The sequence below is a fragment of the Puma concolor genome, chromosome A1, assembly GCF_028749965.1.
Source record: "Puma concolor isolate L17-30 chromosome A1, mPumCon1.1.hap2, whole genome shotgun sequence".
NCBI classification, from domain to species: Eukaryota; Metazoa; Chordata; class Mammalia; order Carnivora; family Felidae; genus Puma; species Puma concolor.
In genome coordinates this window covers 43,238,322-43,259,087 of record NC_141667.1, presented here as the reverse complement: position 1 = coordinate 43,259,087, position 20,766 = coordinate 43,238,322, and the positions used below count along the sequence as shown (strand labels likewise).

Genomic DNA, 20,766 nt, shown 5'->3' with positions numbered 1-20,766 from the left:
ATTCAGAGTTAGGACTAGTGAGACATTAGCCATTTTGGGGTTTTCGGATTCCAACATGGTACAGAGTAGTAGTCGTCAGGCAACATGAGAACTGGAAGGTTCCTCAAGCAATCCAGTGCTCCTCCCCTCTTCACTGATGAAAAAATTGAGTCCCCAAAGGGTTAATGTACTCACTCAGGATCACAAAGCAAAGACAAAAGAACTGGGTTTCTTTATGCATTATGGCTTTCTGTAAGGACAGATCCTCTTGTCATAGTTGGGAAAAATTAATGACCGGATGGATCCCTGTCCAAATGTAAAGAGATGGTATTTTAAAGATCACTGGTGACCTAAATGTATTTCTTAGTGAAGCACTTAAATAATTTAGACACAGAGTAATATTTTATTAGCATTAACAATTTATTAGCAGAATGAAATGACACCTCTAGATCTCAACACGTACAGGATCTTACATAATAAACAACATGAACATATCCTTCCAGAAGAAAAACATCTGCTATTAACCAACTACCCACCCCCCCCCGCAATAGACTGAAATCCATCAACTCATTCTCATCCCATAGAGGGTTAAGCATGATTTATATAGAATGGCATCAAGGCACTTGCTTTAATTAAAAAAAGATATATGTGGTATAAAACATGTTCCCAAAAGTCATTAGCCTTGAACAATTGGGAAAAAAAAAGGGCAGTATACTTTTTTAGGGAATAGACAAAACTGAGAATTTACGTTCATTCACCTGTCACCCTGATATTGTCTTGATTTGTATATTACATTGCAAAGGAGACAAAAAAAGGTAGCGTTGTATATAGATTGATTTGTTCCCACTAATTTTTGAGAAATCATGGTAGCATCAGAATTCAAATACTAATTCCCCAACTGATTTGAATGGAAAAGGCAAGAGCTTTTTGATTCCTAGCATCTTATTATTTTAGGGGTGAGGGACGGGGGGATGGGAGATGGGGAAAAGGGGGTGTGAACTTCCCTAAAATAAGTTAAGGTAAAAAAATTTTTTCTAAGTTTATTTGAGAGACAGAAAGATTGTGAGTGGGGGGAGGGGTAGAGAGACAGGAAGAGAGAGAGAGAATCCCAAGCAGGCTCTGTGCTGTCAGTACAGAGCCCAATGCAGGGCTCGATCCCACAAACCATGAGATCATGACCTGAGCCGAAATCAAAAGTCAGAGCTTAACTGACTGAGCCACCCACGTGCCCCGTAAAATAAGTCCATTAAAGCTGCAGTTAAAAATCCTTTCTGGCTAAGTCTGCGTGTCTATTTGCCAACTAAAAAACCTTCAGTTAGAAATTTTGCCGTTGGTATTTTGTTTATATTGGATTAGATTATACTAATTACATTGTAAGTATTTGGCCTTTTTAAGAGCTATAATTCAAGTCCAAAAAAGGTACAATGCTCCAGTGCAGACTTGCAAACATCGTATCTCCAATGAACGCATTTGGTGTCCTTCATTATTCTAGTTTTCATAATTCAGTATCTCCTTATCTTATGTCATTAAGAGAAAAATAAAATTCATATCAAAAAAATTCACTATTTAGTATATTGCTTATTTAACTTTCCCAACTGTATTGAATATGTTCACTTAAAAATTTTAGGTGCAAAACACTTTTCAAAAATAGTCCTTGTCAGGATAAAAATTACCTTATAAAAATAAATCTTCTCCTACTGCCACATCTAAATTCTCCATCCCTAAAGTTACTGTTTGTTTTTTAAAAACTAAAATGTACCTTTAACTTACAATATTTCAATAGTGTTTTACTTTAATCATAGGCTGTGATAACAAACCAGTAGGCTTATTATTTGAGCCTGTTCCATTATAATTTTCATTCTTGTTATTAGCACCTGATGATTCCAATCATGATTATCTAATAAAATCTTAGTACAAACGGAAAAAAAAGCCAAATTAGTTCAAAGGCTAAAAGCTTCCTAGATCTGATTTCCTCTTCTTTGCAGTTTTTTAAACCCAGCTTCAAATTAAGGCATCACTAAAATAGAGAAAGAAAACAGATGCAAAAAATGAAAAACATCAAAGAACAGAAAAACTAAACGAAGTCTAAATCCTATTCATGGGATTTTTACCATGTCACTGGAATCATTCCCTGAATAGATCAGGAGTGTTCATGCCTCCTTGTTTGCCTCAGTTGCCGGTCTTCTGCTCAGACCTCAGTCCAGGCTCAGCTTAGCCCCTCCATAAACCCCTCCAAGGGTCCTGGGTGTTATCCTAGGAGGGTTACCATTATAGCCCATCTACGAGATTTAGTACCATAGTTCTAGTACTTGGTGCAGGACCCTAGACTCCAGCAGGGATCCTCAGTAAGTACTGAGATATTATCTACATTGCTGAAAAAACAAAACAAAACCCTATAGCTCATCTGTAGCATACACAAAGGAAAACAATCCTTAAGAACAATAACAAGCATCACAAAGCTCAAATTTATCACTGTAACTTCTAGACTAATTTAAGTTCCCAAGAAATTCATGGTTTTTCTCAGTTTCATATTAAGATCAGGGCTAAAAGCCAGACAATGCATTCTTCAGTGACCAACTGCTAAGAAAAATCCCCTTACAGAGAATTATTGTTCTGGTTAAAACATTTTCATTAGCATTAGACTAGTCTAATGAACTCATCTAACTTCTTGATACATGTTTAAAGATTACCATGTACCATACTGTAAATTTACCAACAAATTTTGGCTTCAATGACTACTACTGTTTAAAAGCTAAGTCAGACTATCAAAATTTGTTTTCCTTTGGTCCTATTAAACAAAACTTGTCAACTAGACATCTGTCACTTCTACCACCATCAGAGGCTATAGTCACTCAGTCTAGTGCTCCGGAGCAGGTCCACTGGGCCTTTGCCCCAGCCCTGGGGTACCACATGCTCCTCAGCTCTTTCTGCTTTGGTGAATCTACCCTCCCTTTCTCGTAACAGAACCCAGTTCCGACCTTGCTGTCAAAACTAAGGTGTGGCTCCTAATCCTGATCTCCCAAAGTCAGGACCAACCAGGGATTGGACTCCATTCAACTGAGTCCCTCTCCTTTCTCCCCCATTTGGTCAGAGATAGTCTTTTTTCGATGGTGTATTCCCTTCACTCCTCTTGACAGTTATCCTCACTCTTTCTGTTTTTGGCATACTCCCCCCTTCCAGTTTTTACCATCAAGAATGTACACATTACGTTTCAATTAAATGACCATTTTAAGATATTTAGAATTTTATACATTTGTCCATAAGCAATGAGAAAACACTTCATTTAGACTCTAAAGTTTAAGGTATGCAAGATATTTTTGTATCAATAAAGTATGTAAAGTATCAGTTATTGAACTCAAGGTCTAAGCCCTTGAGCAAGAAAGAAAATGAAAACAATAGTTTTGTTGGTGAACTAGATTTTGGTTTCGGATTTGATTTTTTTAAACACTAGCCATCAACAATGTGTAAGTATAGGTGGACCTCAACCAAAGCAGAGGATGGAGCTATAAATTCTAGTGAAATCTTAAGTGTTTTTGTAAGTAGCTACCAAAAGCAGAATCTCTTTGTTTGTTTGTTTGTTTGTTTGGGTAGGAGAGGAACAAACCAGAACACAATTCGAGAATTTGCTAATTGCATACAGCTCCATTAATTGTTTATATCCACATGTGGACAGAAATGCCAGGTAAAAATCAGACCCTGTTACTCCTAAGGGATTCTCCAAATTCTGTGGACACTTTTCTTTGCTGTGCTAGTGTCTGCTAAATTACAGACACGGTCGTCTTGAACATGTACTTATTTACTCTCTCACATGACATTAGACATCTATAATGGTCGGGATTCAAACCTGCCTTGCGGGAGGGAGAACAGGGATTAAAAACAAATAACCAACGAAGACACTGGAATTTTACTGTTTCTATCCCTAAAACTGGGTAGAAAGGGCAAATATTGGCTGAAAGCAAACCAAAAAACCCCACGAATACAAACGGTAGTTAACATTTCTGAAATTCTAGACTTAAGTTCTAAAAGGATGTCAAAATTTAGTACTATTATATTTAATCATGAAATCAATCACCTCAAAGACAGAAATCCAACTTTTTTACTGAGAAACTGCTTTGTTTTAACAACTGAAAGGCATTTTCCATGTAAATAGATGGACAGAGCTCCACCAATAGAAAAGCAATACTTGAAATTTATGGAGCCCAAAAGAAAGCTAAATATGTTTTAAAGTGTCCCACTCTAATAGATGCCCTACCCATGGGGTTTGGGTCTCACATTTAAATTGTTTAGAATGTAGTGCAGGTTAAAAAATGATTTGCGTTTTTGCAATTATTTTTCTTGCTTTAAATACTGTGGCTAAATGTTTTAACGTCATCTAAATTAGTCTCCTCGTCCTAACTTCGGAAAACCTGTATTTTTTCTTGTCTATCAAGGTCCACATATAGGACAATAAGCTTTCAATGCCAGACATTCTTGCTTTTCAAAAGGAACTATTCCTGGAGCCACAACCTGTGGCCAGCTGTCATAAATAATACACCCACAGAATTTGGGATGTTTCTAAATCCTCTTGCATAACAGCTTTAGGTGGCCGAAAGAGTTAAAAGCTGTCACTGTCATCCATATTTACTGGACATCAATAGGGTGCCTGACAGTAAGCATTAGCTTTGTTTTCACTAAAACATCCACCAATTAATTATTGATGTTCTTCTGGAAGCACGCTATCACTTCCATGCATTCTTTTCCATTGGTTACAATAAAATATTCTTGCAGAGTAAAGATGAACAGCACCTCCTACTTGAGAAAGACTGTCAAATCCGCAGTGGACCCTCACTAAAATGCCAAGGGAAGGGGAAAAAAATTCACTGCTAAGTATACAAATTCTTAAGGGAAACCGTCAATCATTCCTTTTTGCAATCCATCCAACAGTTTGCCTCGAGCTCATTAAAAATGCCGTCTAGACTTGTGGAGTCGGCATTCTGCCTTCTACCTGGCAAGCTAGTTGCTGATAATCCACAACAGTGTAAGACAGATTCCATGGGAAACAATGGATGAATGAAAGCTACACCAGAGCTTAATGGTAGGGAAATACTCAGAAACAGGGATTGATTGAGGTCACAGAAAAGACAGGGCAGATTCCCATTATTTTGGCTGATTATGAGCAAGAGCCCTTTGCTTATCCACTTACCCTAAACAAAAAGGCATGAATAAAAACATCAAGTGTATTACAGAGAATGCTGTAAGTAATATGAGGCCGGCTGGTAGGATTTCACAAGCCTGCCCAGCCATCCAGCTCCTAATAAGATAGTGCCCGTGGTTCCTTGCCTTAAGGCAAGGAATGGTGCTCTCGTATTAAAAGCCAGAGATCTTACTGCTGTCTAGGGAGTAAAGACTGGGAATGGAGAAACACAAGTAAGAACGAACCTGGTGCTCCAGAAGTCTCCCGACCTGCTGGTATAAGAGCAGGCACAACACTGTTTCCCTGCCTCCTTTCTACTCCCTCTCCAAAGAGCCATTATCAAGCAGGCTCCAGCACTTCTCAGGATGTCAACGACAGCTTTACTTCCTGGAGAAGGAAGAATCCAAATGCGAATCTTCTAAAACACACGATGGTAATTAAGTTTGGGGGTCACTTTACAGTTCAATTCAATAGACATTTAATTCCAAGAATACCTCATATCTGCAAGAAAGCTTGAAACCATGGTATTTTCTTCTTTTTGATTCTGGTTGACTATAAGCTCTACTCTGCTGCATATGTGTAGATATCTACAAAGGCCATCAGCTTCAAAGGAATAATACCTAATCATCAGGTTAAAATTTCAAGTGTGCAACATTTTCTGCTGTGGAACTGGAAAGTGTTACACACTTCAAACTAACCTACTGGCTAGACATAAGTATTCTTTCCATCTACTTTCTCAATCACTGGAAGGACTTAGACCATTGGGAATACACACTCCTTTCTGATTCTGATATTCTTCTGCAAAAGCCATCGCTTCATACACACTATAAAAGAGAAGGTTTTCTTCTTCCTTTTTGCAATACTCTCCGCAGGCCAGGGAATCCCTCACAGAGGGATTGCACTGAGCCAGCAGAACCTGGATGCCAATGGCTTCATAATCTCTACGAACTTCTTTCAGGGTGTGGATCCCTGCTGTATCTAAAAACTGTATTGCACTGCAGTCAATTACTATGGTATGGAGATCCAAAGGATCATGGGAAAGTTGCAGTGAAACTTCATCCTGGATTCCACTGAAAATCACTGTCTCCTTTGTGATCTTTGTCTTGGCAGCCTTCTTCTGAGCTGCCTTTACTAAGACTGGGTTGAGAGTTTTTTTGTATAAAGCAGATTTAAAACATTCTTTGTTTATGTAGTAGAGAGGGGCTACAAAACGGAATATCTTGACGCCCGGCTTTGTCTGAAGATTCTTGTAAGCAGACATGGATTCAAAGATTTCGGACTCTTCCACCCAGCCAAGCAATGAAATCTTTGGCTTCTGTGTGCGGAGAATGACACAAAACATAGAAAAACAAACCCCAATAAGCAGGCCTATTTCAGTACTTATCAGTGCAGAGGACAGCATAGTGACAAACCAGATAACTGTATCCATTCTGCTAACCTTCCACATTTTGGGTAGATCCTTAAATTTACGTAGGGCTCCCCGGAGATTTACAATAGTGATCACACCAAGGACACTTTTCTGAAGAGAATAGAATAAAGGAGCAATTACCAGGAGGACCAACAAAAGAACCAAAGCTGTCACCACAGCAGAAAGCTGAGTTTGGCAGCCTGTTGATTCTTTAACCAAAGTCTTCGCAAGAGCCGCGCTAGTAGTAAAGCAGTGGAAGAAGGAAGGGATGATATTGCAAAAGCCAATGGCATACATTTCCTGATTAGCTCTGACTGTGTAGCCATGTTTCTTGGCAAACATCTCAGAAAGTGATACAGTGATAGCAAAACCAATGATAGAAATAGCTATTGCGTCTACAGCCAAACTGGGAATTAAGTTCCAGTCCGGTGCTTTGGGTGGCATAAACCCCGTGGGAATATGTCCAGCAATACTGCTATTGTATTTCTCGTGGAGTTTCCCAAAATGAGAAGCTAATGTGGCTGCCACGACGACAATGAGTTCGGTAGGAATTGGTGCCTTAAGCTTGGACTTGAAGTGCTCATTGAGTTCTTTGGTTGGCAAAAGAACCAAAAGGCACAAAAGGCTGGTGATGAGATCACAGATATTGGTCCTATGGATGTTTCTGAAGATATGTATCCAAGTAGTGATGAGCGAGCCCACACCATTACTCCGAGGAAGGCTGAGCCCAAGGAGGTACTTGGCCTGAGATGTAAGAATAGTGAAGGAGGCACCAGTGACAAATCCACTCAGCAAGGCATCTGAGAGGTAGACAGAAACAAAGCCCACTTGAAAGAAGCCCATCGCTACCTGGAAGGAAGGATATACAAGTGTTAAATATAAATGGAAAAGAGCTTCTAAATCCTCTAATATCCTGGCACTGCCTTGCATGGAGACATACATCAGAGCATCACAAAATGTCAGAGGTAGAAAAAAAACACAATCGTATTACATCAGCCCTCTCATTTTACAAAGAGAGGGTTCATTTTACTGACACTCAGAGGGTTGAGCAACTGGTCCAAAGTCCCACTGTTCCTCAGCCTGGATAAGACAAGAACTTAGGATTCCTACCTTCTTGTACAATGTTTCTGAAATGTGAATAAAGTTCAGACCTCAAGAAAACGATTTCCAAGGATCCACAAAAAATTACAAAAACTCAAATTGGAAAAATTCTTCTAATGACAAGGGCATGTATTTCCATTAAATTATAAATCGTTACCATAAAAGTGAAGTTTTAATTAATAAAAAAATTTTGATTCACATCAAAATAGAATCACATTTAAATTATAGAACAGTCTTTAACCTCACGCTGAGAAACTATTCTCATTCAGTGTGTATGTGCTTATGCCAAACTGCTTCCCATATTAATTCTGCATCGTCAAAGATACAACATTTTTACTTCTTTATTTTTTTCCTCTTCCCAATAATTCCTCAGAATTTCCCTGAGCCCTTCCTCATTCTTGGTGAGACATAATAACAAAAAAGCAAAACTGGACCCTGAAGAGCACCACTCTGCACAGCAGCCCCTTCTCTTCCTCTTTCCCAGGCACCAAACTGAGTGAGCTACTCTTCCCTTTCCCATATTGGAACCAGATGCCTATAATGGAGAAGAGGTTTAATGCTGGCATCGACTCCCAGATGCTAAAAGACAGGGGTGTGATGATAATGGTAGGTTTGCGGATTCTATGGGAGACCCAAGGAGAATTTAATTTGTAATCCTTTCTTCTGGCTAATCATATGAAATAGTGGTTCTCAACTTGTTCCCTAGCAGTCCACGGGAAGTGCTGTCTTTAGTGAGAGTCACTTACTAGAGCAACGATTCTAAAGTGGGGTTGGTGGCGGGGCGGGGCGGGGGGGGCATCTATAGTTTGAAACCTTCTGCACTCCTCCCTCTGCCAACCCTCATCCTGTTACCCTCCTCCTGCTTGTTAGTGCTGACTCTGCCAATAAGGAACCACACACAATCTCAAGAAAACCCAGTGTTTCTCAACATGTAAAATTAAGGAGTTGTACTAGGTGATCTGAGGTCCCTTCCTGGTCTACACTTTGCAACCAAATAATTACAATCTGGCTGACTGAAATTCACTGGTTCAGAGGCAGCCTAAGGTTGAGGAAAGAGAAGCAGCCTTATCTTCCATGTGGAGTCAAACTATGGTCTGAATTTTGGCTCTATCCCTCACATATCCTAAGCATTCAGTAAATGACAGCTTTAACTACTATGATCTCTGAGATCCCTTACAGATCTGAGATTTCATGTACGGTGATTTCTTTTGGTAGAAGCAACCACCCGTTCCATTGTTTCTTACCTGATAAACTCCAGCCATAAAGGTCACAGTGCTGCCAACTGCAATTGCATAGCAACTTCTGTCACATATCCAGTCTGATGTCTGGTTTAATAACGTGCTCCCATTTGAAACCATCCCTAAAGAAGGAGCAGTATGGGCAGTGTCATAGCCGGCTTTGTGTAGTTCTCGGTCAACTACCTCACCAATCATAAGGCACAATATTCCAAAAATGCCCACAGAGATGTGACGGGAGGTACCCAATAGGAAGTAAATGATGCTGGCAAAAAAAGAGGTGTACAGACCATAGATAGGTTCTTGGCCAGCCAAGAGGGAATAAGCGATGGATTGGGGTACTAATAAGATGCCCACAATCAAGCCAGACATCACATCCCCTAAAATGTTTTTCTTCAGATCATACTTTGGGAGCCATCGCAAAACAGGAAGGAAACCAAAAATCACATTTTTGGCTTTGGTTGGACTGCACTGGCAAGTCCTCCGCAATTTTTTAATGACAAATTTCTTGAAGTTAGTATTTGATTTCTCTTGAGGCTCCATATGGATCCTACGATAAGGTGTGCATTGATCATTGGCTTCAAACTGCTTGAAGTCAGTACTTGATTCATTTGCAAGCTCCAGAGGGATGTTACACAGAGGGCCGTGTTGGTCATTTCCTTCAGATGAGTCAGTGAGTGACAGATCATGTTGCTCTTTACTTTCCAAAGACATTTCTGGAGATAGACGCTTCAGCCTCCTACCCCAAAGAAAAAACCGGGATTAACTGGTTAAGTAATTCTCAGTGCTCACACATTTTAACAGTCCTACTTGTCATCCATGAGAGTGAAGACGAGTTCAGTTCGGGGGTAGGTGTCTTATATTCACTTTCTTTAGTTAGTTGAGCCTCATATGTCTTGATCAGGGAAAACAAAAACAAACACAAAATATAGACCAAAAATAGCCAAGTCAGAGCAAATAATTGATTGGGTATAGGACTTCCCCAAAGTAAAAACCATCAAGGATTCTTCCCCATCTCTGCCTGGCTTCCCCTGCAGTTTTTCCCTCCAGAAAAGGTATCAGGGTGGCCTGTCTCCTACTATCACTATCTTCTTTCCAGGTTTTTCACCCCCAGGTATACTGCAAAACAGGATCTAGTCTCAAAACTTTGCTGCTACCTGCAAGTCCCTGAAGCAAAGAAGATGGTCTTTTTTTTTCTTTTTGAATACACCATAAACTGTTTACCAGATACTTCACAAATCAGTGTCTTTGTGTTAGCTGTTTGCTTAGCTTAGAATGGCCATCAACCTCTCTGCCCATCAAGATTCTAATCATTTTTACACCCAGTTAAACAACACTACCCTTTCTTTTTTTTTTTTCAACGTTTATTTATTTTTTGGGACAGAGAGAGACAGAGCATGAATGGGGGAGGGGCAGAGAGCGAGGGAGACACAGAATCGGAAACAGGCTCCAGGCTCCGAGCCATCAGCCCAGAGCCTGACGCGGGGCTCGAACTCACGGACCGCGAGATCGTGACCTGGCTGAAGTCAGACGCTTAACCGACTGCGCCACCCAGGCGCCCCAACACTACCCTTTCTACAAAGCACCAACCAATCCCCTAGCCCAAGTGAATCACTATACTTCTATATCCCATAGTATTTTTCACTTTCATTATAGCACTAGTAATACTCTTGTGTTAGTTAACTAAGAGTCTCTCCAGCTCTTGGAGGAAAGGATATCTCGCTCATCATTGTAATAACCAACAGGTATATAGTAATTCCGAGATAGTAGGCTTACAAAATGTTTGAATGGATCAAAGAACAAATGAATACACACTTTATGACTGTGGCCAAACAGAGACAAAATATACTAGACAGAAGACTCAGAAAGTTTCCTGTTTTGGAACTGACAGAAAAATACACCCTTGCAAAGTAATCCACATTAATTTTGTTTGGATGAAGGGGCTATAGCTGATCCTCCCAATGAACAAGAGTAAAATAATAGTTACTTGATGGTCTCATTAAGTAGAAAAAGAAGAAAAGAACAGATTTAGATCACAACTTACCCTGAACAAGTCAATCAGATTGGTGGATACACACAGCAGGTCTTCATTCCTCAATGCAACTGGTCTGTAACTCTCTTCTTACTTCCTACTCAGGTCAACCTAGTTTGAGTACATTTCTTAGGTCCTTTTATTTTGGAACAGCTCTTGGTGATTCCTGGGTCAAAGGGCTTTTCCAAACCTAAGATATGCAAAAGAGGCATAAGAAAAAAAGCTAAGAAAATCCAAATCTTGCCCTACACGGCTGCTATCCGGGAAGGAAAAAGATAAAAATTAATACTAGAAAGTACAAGAGTGATGGAAACTATAAGAAATAATTGAATTGAAATACTAAAAGTGAAAAAACACAGTAATAGAGATGAAGAATGCCTCTGACAGGATCATCAACAGACTCGACAGAGCCAAAGAAAGAATCCATGAAATTGAGGATAGGTCAATAGAAATTACCCAAATTTAAAAAGAAAGAGAAAAACAGATTTTTTTTTTTTTAAATCAGTAACAACAATGTAAGAGAACATCCAAGAGCTATGGAAGATAGTAAACAATCTAACTCATGTGTACTTGGAATCCCAAAAGGAGAGGACAAAGAATGGACAGAAGAAATATTTGAAGACATAATGGCCAAGAATTTGCCCAAATTAAAGACAGACACCAAAGTATAGATCCAAGAATCTCAGAGAATACCAAAAACGACAAATATAGAAAGAAAAACCAAACAAAATCCCACACCTACACATATCATATTCAAGCTGCTGAAAACAAAGATAACAGCCTAAAAACGGCCAAATTAAAAACACACATTACATACAGAGGAATAAAGACAAAAATTACAGTGGACTTATTAGAAACATCGGAAGGTGACTGCGTAATACCTTTATCACAGAAAAATAGCTGTCAACCCAGAATTCTATACCTAGAGAAAATATCTTTTAGAAGATGAAGGAGAAACAAAGACTTTCTCAAACACTAAGAATATCCAGCAGACCAGCACTACCATGTATACATATACCAGACAGAAACTAGGGCTACACAAAACACAACAAAGAAATAAAGTCAAGGAATGGAACAAATGAAAATCAAGTCAAATCCACGTTTTAATTTAAAATATCTTAAACTGCTCTAAAAGGTAAACATCTAAGCGACGGTAGGAATGTATTTTGTTTATAGCATACGCAAAATAAAATGTATAAAAATAGCACAAAAAATGGGTAATTGGGAATTGTAAAGTCTTAAACTAGATGTGAAGTGATTCATTATTATTTGAAGGTAGGCTCTGATTAACGATGTATTTGTAAATCCAAGAGGAACCACTAAATTTTTTGAAAGGCATAAACGGTAAGTTAATTGTGGAGATAAAATGAGATCGTAAAAAATTCTCAATCCAAAAGAAAACAAAAAAAAGAGGGGGGAAAAAGAGACCAAAAGTAGATGGAACACACTGAAAATAGCTGGCAGGATGGTAGAGTTTAAAACAAACATAAAAATAATCACATCAAATGTGAATGTTCTAAACATGCCAATGAAAAGGTAGCAAGTGTCAGATTAGATTAAAAATTAAGGCCCAACTATATGCTATCTATAAGAAACCCACTTTAAATACAGATAGATTATAAAAGTGAAAGGACTTGTCCAATGCAGTAATTTATTTAGCTTGTAAGTGACTGAGTCAGCTAATAAAATCCAGATTTTAGGACTCTAAGTATAGCTCTTTTTGAGCAAGGCACTATTCCTATCACCTATCTAATTAGCTTTCTCTAACCTCAGATAATTCCAAACACTTTAGAATTCAGCTGCTCTACACATCCCAGTTTCACCTACCTGCTACCCCAAATGACCTGGACTGATACCTACAAATGTGTACCCACCTCTCCTTTTACTATACTCTTGGCCGTGGCCCTTTTCCACCTCTAACTCTCAAAAACTTAGGTATTCATTCACAAACAGTCCTAGAAGTAGAACTGATACAGCCATCAGTCTGAATCCAAAAGCCACGTATAGTCTCCTTTATCTATTCTACTCACCTCCTAAAACTCTCAACACTATTTTTTTTTCCTTTTTCACACAGATTTTAAAACACAAAGCAACATAAAACTACATTAAAAATTATTTTACACTAAATGGTAGGTGTGACCTTCACACACAGTAAGCTCCTTGAGAGCAAGCTCCAGTCTAATTCATCTTTGTATCCCCCAACATGTCCAGGTATATGCTTTCCAAAATAGGAGCTAAAATATTTGCTAAGCAAATAACTCAAGTACAGGAAAAGTAGAATGCAAAGCAATATTTATTTTCAAGTGGAAATATCTCCTTTGGAACATATTTTTCAAATACCCCTTTTCGCACAAAAATCCTCTCACTTCCTTAAGCCAGTTACTGCTTTCAATTATAGTATTCATCAATTGCTTCATGGAAATTAAGACATGACAGTGTTTATCCTTGGAATAGAGCTTACAGCCAGACTTCCGTTTTAAGGAGGCTGGAGTACAAACTATACTTTCCATGAAGTTCAATAAAACACAAGTCTACCGTATCATCTGGGCCAGTTTCTCTCTTTATTAACATTGATAATCGAGAGTGAGAAAAGGAAAGGTTCAAGAGGAAAATACTTGACCCTTCCACATTACCTTGCAGGAATCACAGGGGAAGAAAAAAACAAAACGTCTGAACAGTGCATTTACCTATGCATACATTAAAGTACAATGGTAGTTTGAGTAACACAAAAAGGAACGACATTTCTTCACTTTATTCTTAAGCTGCACACATGCAGCTGTGACACCTAGAAAGCGGTGTGATCCAGGTGGCAGACAGGCAGCATTGACACAATTCCCGTGTGAATTACTGAGAGGCTAGAGCACTGGACTAGAAGAGAGGTTACATCCTTTCTGTATGAGCCTGATAGCAGTCAGCCAACTTCTTTTTGAAGATTTGGACAGAAGCAAACCAATGTCTGCTGTTGGTAATTACAGCACATACTTTTAACTAACAATGCATGTATAACAGTTCTGTAATTTGTGAAACTGAAGTGCCTTTTCAGAGGACAATCTTTTTCTTTTTAATTTTTATTGTTTTTAATGCTTATTTTTGAGAGAGAGAGAGAGAGAGAGAGAGAGAGAGAGAGAGAGATTGAGAAGCAGAGAGAGAAGGAGACACAGAATCTGAAGCAGGCTCCAGGCTCCAAGCTGTCAGCACAGAGCCCAACACAGGGCTCGAACCCACAAACCGTGAAATCATGACCTGAGCCGAAGTCGGACACTTCACCGACTGAGCCACCCAGGCGCCCCTTCTAAGCATCATAAGCTAACCACTGTGCTAGACACACTGCCTCAGAATCTAGACCCAAAACCAAGGGGTCAATCTTTCTTTCCTCTAACCTACTAATCGTATATATCATCCGTCAGTAAGTCCTGTCTGTGCTACCTCAAATATGATATCCACCTGCTCCCTACTGTCCAAAGTACCTGAACCTAATCACTTTTCACTCCCCTCCACCATCACATCTTATCTGGGCTACTCTAATGGCCTACAATACCTGAATCCTGCCTACCTCTCTACCCTCATTTCCTACTGGCCTTCTTGCTGTTCTGGAACACGCCAAGTTGATTCCCTTTCTAAGGTCTTTGCACTTGCTCAAGTTCTCTTTGCCTGTAATAATCACTCCCAGACCTTTGCAGGCTTTTTCTCATCCTTCAGGGCTCAGCCGGTGTATCATCCCCTTAGAGAGACATTCCTTGGCCATTCCAAATAACATAATACTCCACTCCATCATTCTCTAAATCCTTACCTGGCTTTATTTCTTCATAGCACTTTCACAGGGACTTTTGAAATTATATAATGTATTTATACATTAAAAATACTATTATTTATAGTCTTTCTCGTATCCACAGTACCAAGAACAATACTTAGCACATAATAGATCAGTAAGTTCTTGCTAAAATGAATAAGAAACCCAGTTTCTACCAACAATCAAAGGACTAAGACAATTATAAACAGATAAGCTATAACACTCTACGTGCCATTAACAGAGGTTTGGCGTATTCTGAGAGTGGAGGATGAGCTGTGGGCCAATGTGAACAAGTTGTAAACAAGAAAGGAAAGGAAACTCAGGCAAGTAAAAGGTCACAGTTTAATCCAAGACCCAGGAAAAAGTCACCTAGAATGCCAATTCCTAGGGTGAAGCTGCAGGAGGTTAAGACTAGAGTGAAAGACTGGTTTCGTATTTGATCCCAAGAAGCCTAGATTTCATCCTGTAAGCTACGGCTGACAAAGGCATAAACTCCAAGGCAGGGCAGCGATGGGAGAGGCTTGACATTTCAGTGGTAGAACGAGACCGGAGACACTAAAGGAGATGGACAAATCCAAGACGGATCGTGAGGTGCGACACGCACAAGGAAGAATGATGTATAGGAACACGGAGGAGGAAACGAAAAGATAGGAGACAACAAAAAGTTTGACTTTAGGTTTCACAGGTTTGAAATTTCTATCAGATGTCCACATGAGGATGTCCAGTGAGCAACTGGAAATGGGGGTATCAGGCCCAAGAGAGAAGCCAAAACTGGAAAAGTAAATGGGGAGAGGAGGAACATATTGCACATAAAGGAACATATTAGCACATAAATGGTACCTCATTTTTTTCTCTGAATTCCCATTGTTTAGATGTTCAATAAACATTTGTTGGGGAGATGCTTTATCTTCCCAACTAGATTAAGAATTGTTCAAGGAGATGTTTTCTACTTTTCATGTATTCTCACAATACCTAGCATAAAATCTGGCACACAGAAGGCACTTAATAAGTTGTTAATGGGTGGATTGGTTTTTATTATTATCATTTTAATGTTTATTTATTTTTGAGAGAGCAAGCAAGAGCATGTGCACAAGTGGGGGAGGGGCAGAGAGAGAGGGAGACACAGAATCTGAAACAGGCTCCAGGCTCTGAGCTGTCAGCACAGAGCCCGACGCGGGGCTCGAACTCACGGACCGCGAGATCATGACCTGAGCTGAAGTCGGCTGCTCAACCAACTGAGCCACCCAGGTGCCCCCATTCATTTATTTTAAAAAAGAGAGCACAAGTGGGGGAGGGTCAGAGAGAGAGGGAGAGAGAATCCCAAGCAGGCTCCGCACTGTCGGTGTGCAGTTGAATGCGGGGCTCGAACTCACGAACCATGAAATCATGACCTGAGCTGAAGAACACCTACTGAGCCACCCAGGTGTCCCGAGTGTTTTTTTTAAAGTTTATTTTAAGAGAGAGAGAAAGTGCACAGGCAGAGAGAGAGAGAGAGAGAATCCTGAGCAGGCTCCGCACCATCAGCGCAGAGCCTGGCAAGGGGCTCGAACTCACAAATTGGGAGATAATGACTTGAGCCGAAATCAAGAGTTGGACACTCAACTGACTGAGCCACCCAGGCGCCCCTTAAGTTTTAAAAATAAAAGTAGTGACAGTTGCACAACACAGTGAATCGTACCTAATGCACTGAACTGCAAACTGAAAATGGTTAAAGTGGTCTATTTTACATTTTTAATATATATTTGAACATAAAACCAGGAGGAGAGGAAGCAGAGTATTAAAAGGTTCTTATACACAAAATGGTATAATAACAGCGAAGGTAGAGTGTGATAAATTAAGGATGCATACTATAAACCCTAATACAACTCCATTAATCACAGAGCTATGGCTAATAAACCAACAGAGGAGATAAAATGGAATCACAGAAAATAATACTAAACAATCCAAAAGAAAACAGAGAAGGGAAAATAAATCGCGACTCCATAAAGTAACCGAGATCTAAAGTTTGTGGGGAACTTGAAGTCTTAACATTAACCTCATACTAATGTGAACAAGTCACCTACCAAAAGACTCTCTCTCTTCACTTACGTGGAAAAATCTCAGTTACAACTAGGCTGCAACAGGTGTGGACTGTGCGGTTGGGAATAATTTTCCTGTACTCACACTGCTGGCAAGTAGCGGAACTGTGACGGGAAGCAAAGCCTGTGTGATTCACACGTACTCTGTCTCTCGACTGCTTCTTTTGAAACTTATCAAATCTTCAGAAAAGTTGAAAGAATGATACATGCAGCACTGGTATATTCACAGTTCACCTATTAAACAATTTCACAATTCACCAATTGTCAATGTTTTGCTACGTCTGCACTTTTGCACCTCTCCATCCACACCGGTTGGTTGGTTTGGAGTTTTGTCCCCAGACGTATTTCAGCCTTAAACACCTAACTGAACCCGTCGTTTTTTTTAACCACCATGCTCTGTTGCCTCTTTTTCAAAAGAAGCATTCATTAACAAGAGATCAAACCATTTGGATCACTCTTCGAAAATCTGCAATGGCACCCCACCTCCTCCTGCATACGGTCTACAAAGTTTAGCACAGGCTTCTCTCTCTGAACGAGCTGAACCTGCCTTTCTTTTGCTTCCTTCCATGCTCTGGTGTTCTAGTCACCAATCTAGGAAAATATTAAGCATCCCTGGTTCCTCTGGGCCCTTCCTCATGTTGTTCACTCAGTCTGGAATGCCTTTCCTTTCTATCTCCATCTATCTTGGTCCTTTTCGTAATCCTTGAAGGCCCACCTCAAACGCCACTATGACGTATTGTTTCTGGTATAAAGCCCAATCAATGTAAGACGAAAAACTAAAATACCAAAGAGGAAAATAACGTCATGTAAAACCACGATCAAATAATAGTTCCTTGAAGAGTAAGTCACAGCTTTCAAAAAGATTTCATATATACCTCCCACTTGCCTCCTCAGCAGATCTGAGAACAGATTATGAGTCCTCTCCTCCAATATGAGAAAAACCAAAGTTGTAGTCACTGCCTCAACTAGTAGGACCAAAGTCTCAACCCTCGTTTTCCAATTTCCAAGGTTCCGTCTCTTTCCAAAATACCACCTGACTCCCCAGATTTGTTTCCTTGCTAAGAAGTCTTCGGGGCTAGTTCAAATTGCCATTTTGTGGCCAAGTGCTCAACTCATAGATCTGAGTCTTATTAATGTTAATCAGTGAAGGTGGCAAAACTCTTGAAGCTGTTGGCACAACATTATTGAAGCAGGTTTGGTAGAGGATTAAGAATGAAATCAATTTTATCTTTCACATTACACACGTGCGCTGGTAACATTTTCATTTTCTTTTTTCTGTCAGGAGCAACAATGTAAAATTTATCTCTGTAACTGTACTTTGGCCAGAATAATAATTCAGATCCCAGCGAAGAGTCAAACAAGCCAAGCAGGTTGTTCCTACCTCCGTCTCCTTTTGCTGGCCCTCTAACTAGAATGGTGCTCGGGGCTGTGTTCATAGCTTTCCCTCTTGCTTCTTTTAGGTTTCCGCTCAAATACTACCCTAGGCAGTTCCTTCCCTGACACAACACGTAAAACAGCATCACTGCCACCACCACGCCTCCCTCCCTCATCCCTGCCCTGTACTCCTGTCCCCCTTACTTTGCTTTATTTTTCTCCATGGCCCTTCTTACCATCTCATACTTTATTTATTTATTTATTTATTTATTTATTTATTTATTTATTTAACTTTTGGTTAATTGTCTTTCTCATCAGTGCAGTAATTTGCTCTTTGGTTCACAGCTGTTATCTCCAGGGTCTTGAACCATGCTAGCACCTAATAACTGCTTAACAAATATTTGTTGAGTGAATGGAGAAATGACAGTTGAACAGCTATGTAGTAAAGAAAAAGGAGTGACCCCTCTCTCTCTCCGCCTCCATGCGCCATAACTAAGTTTATGTCATGAAATTTCAGTGTGGCAAGCATCTGCTTGGGGGGGGGGGTCTATGCTCACTAAAAGTGAAGTCAATGATCAAAATCCTCACCCCTCGTGAATCCAATCTGGACCTCTCCCCAGCCCTGAATGTGTTATCTCTAGATCTACCCCTGGGAGGCAGCATATTATAGTACAGTGATATTCAAGTGCGGTTTCTCAGGCAAATCCAGGGATGAGATCCAAGACTGAATCCCTGGAGACTCGGAGCCAGTGAGGTAAGGGCCCTACTAGGAGAATCACTGGATATGTCCTGGAGTTGAACAGATCTCTATTCAGATCCCAGCCACACTATTCAACAACTGTATGGCACGGGTGAAAAACTTCCTTTTACTCAGCATCATTTTCTCACCTGTAAAATGGGGATAACATTATCTAACGTGCAGGGCTGTTGTAAAGCTAGCACAAGTACCCAGCACAGTGCCTGGCACATAGCATTTGTTCAATAAACGACAGTTACTAGTCCGTCCTTCGAGATTCTTGATGGGGAAAAAAAAATGGGCTCCTGTCTTCCAGTAGGTTTGGCTTTCCTTTTCTCTCTTGATTTTCAAAAACAAAGAACTTCTGTTTAACCCAATACTAGATATCACACTGGTTCCAGATTTGACATAAAGAGCCCTAGAGAAAAGGAGGGGGGCGGAAAAAAAGGTACTAGAATGGGTGCCAGAAAGTTTAAGTCCTGAATGCTCCCAACTCATGTGGTCCCCAATCCGTGCAAAAAAAAAAAAGGGGGGGGGGGGTAACTCAGCCTTATATTCTATGAGTTTGGGAGAGATGGGTACAAGTCCCAGCTCTGCAAATGACATGCTGTATAATTTCAGGAGAGGACCTGGCCCTCCCTCTCTGTGTCCCTTCAGTGTTCCCAACTATCCAGGGAAAGATTACAACTTAGTCTATGAGTCTCGAAGTACAGTCCCTGATTTGTACTTAACCAGATGTGTGGTTTTAAAAACCAAGAGAATGAGGTCCTCTTGCGTGTCCAAGCCTGGTTCCCCCTCTGTCCGAGGGTGGGACGGTGGGTGGTGGCGGCGGCTCCTATCTCCCAGGTCTTTCTCCCAGTTTTCCGAGTTTGAGACGCCTAGACGAGGGCTCCAACACCAGAGCAGCACCGCTATCTACGAGGTGCGGGGCATCCGCGTGATGTGGGGTGGAAGGTGGGTAGCCCTGAGGCCGAGGAGTGGGGTCGGAATCGCCGCAGCGAGAGACGGGGGCTTTCACCCTGCTCCGGGTCTGCGGACCGAGGGTACAACCCTGACGCACACCCACCTACAACGGCCTGGCCACGACGCCCACGTCGACCGTTCGTCCGGGCTTCCTGCCACCACGTCTCCGGCACAGGCCAGAACGACCCTAAGAGGGGCCCGCCGACCGCATGGAGGCCGGCACCGCTCGGTTCCCCCTTCTCGCGTCCCCTCCCCTCTTCTCACCTCTAGGTCCCTGGCCTCCCCGTGCGACGAGGCCCCGCGGCACGTCCTGCGCCGTGGCGAGGCTGAGGGGACACAGCAGCGCCGGCAGAGGTAGCCCGGTCCCGGGCCGGCCTCCCTTTAACCGGCCCGTCCCCTTCCCCGCCCATCGCCCGGCCCCCGAGGAAGGCGGGGCCCCACCGGGCGGGACCGCGGAGAGCGGCCTGGAAGCACCGGCGGAGAGGTGCGGAAGACCCAGCCAGTACGACGGCCCGGACGGTGGCAGTCACGTGGCCCCGCGGGCGAGCGACGCGGCCGCCAGCCAATGACGCGGCCCGGACCGCGGGGGTGCCGCCTCCTGGCTGTTTTCCTCCTCACGATTGGCTGCCCGGCAGGGCCGCGAGTCCCTGGTTCTTCGGGAGGTTCCTTCTCCGCTGGGGGCTGTGAGGAATTATCGGCGGTTTTGCACCTGAACCCTGAAAGCGTAGCAAGGAAAAGGTGTCCGGAGAGACCCGGAAGCTTTCGGTCTAGAGCGGTTAAGTGTTCTGCCTTTTCGAGCTGGAAGGTCTTTATCACTGATCTCTTGGGACCCTGTCCCCTCCCATTCTCCCTTTGTAGATGTGGAATGAAGATCCTAAATGGGGAAAGGTCAGCTGG

The 20,766-nt window shown here is 41.4% G+C and overlaps 1 protein-coding gene across 2 annotated transcripts; it reads right to left on the bottom strand.

Moving 5' to 3' along the window:
* Positions 1-378: 378 nt before the first annotated feature.
* Positions 379-20,405, bottom strand: SLC26A2 (solute carrier family 26 member 2). Of its 2 annotated transcripts, XM_086702042.1 has the most exons (5): positions 20,134-20,405; positions 16,882-17,030; positions 10,941-11,118; positions 8,906-9,635; positions 379-7,409 (listed from the first exon to the last, which is right to left on the bottom strand). In XM_086702042.1, exons 4-5 carry the CDS (start codon positions 9,608-9,610, stop codon positions 5,889-5,891), a joined length of 2,226 nt encoding a protein of 741 aa, XP_086558168.1. In that variant the 5' UTR covers positions 9,611-9,635; positions 10,941-11,118; positions 16,882-17,030; positions 20,134-20,405; the 3' UTR covers positions 379-5,888. The 2 variants fall into 2 exon arrangements, with proteins under 2 accessions (XP_086558168.1, XP_025780717.1); XM_025924932.2 differs by lacking the exon at positions 16,882-17,030.
* Positions 20,406-20,766: the final 361 nt, after the last annotated feature.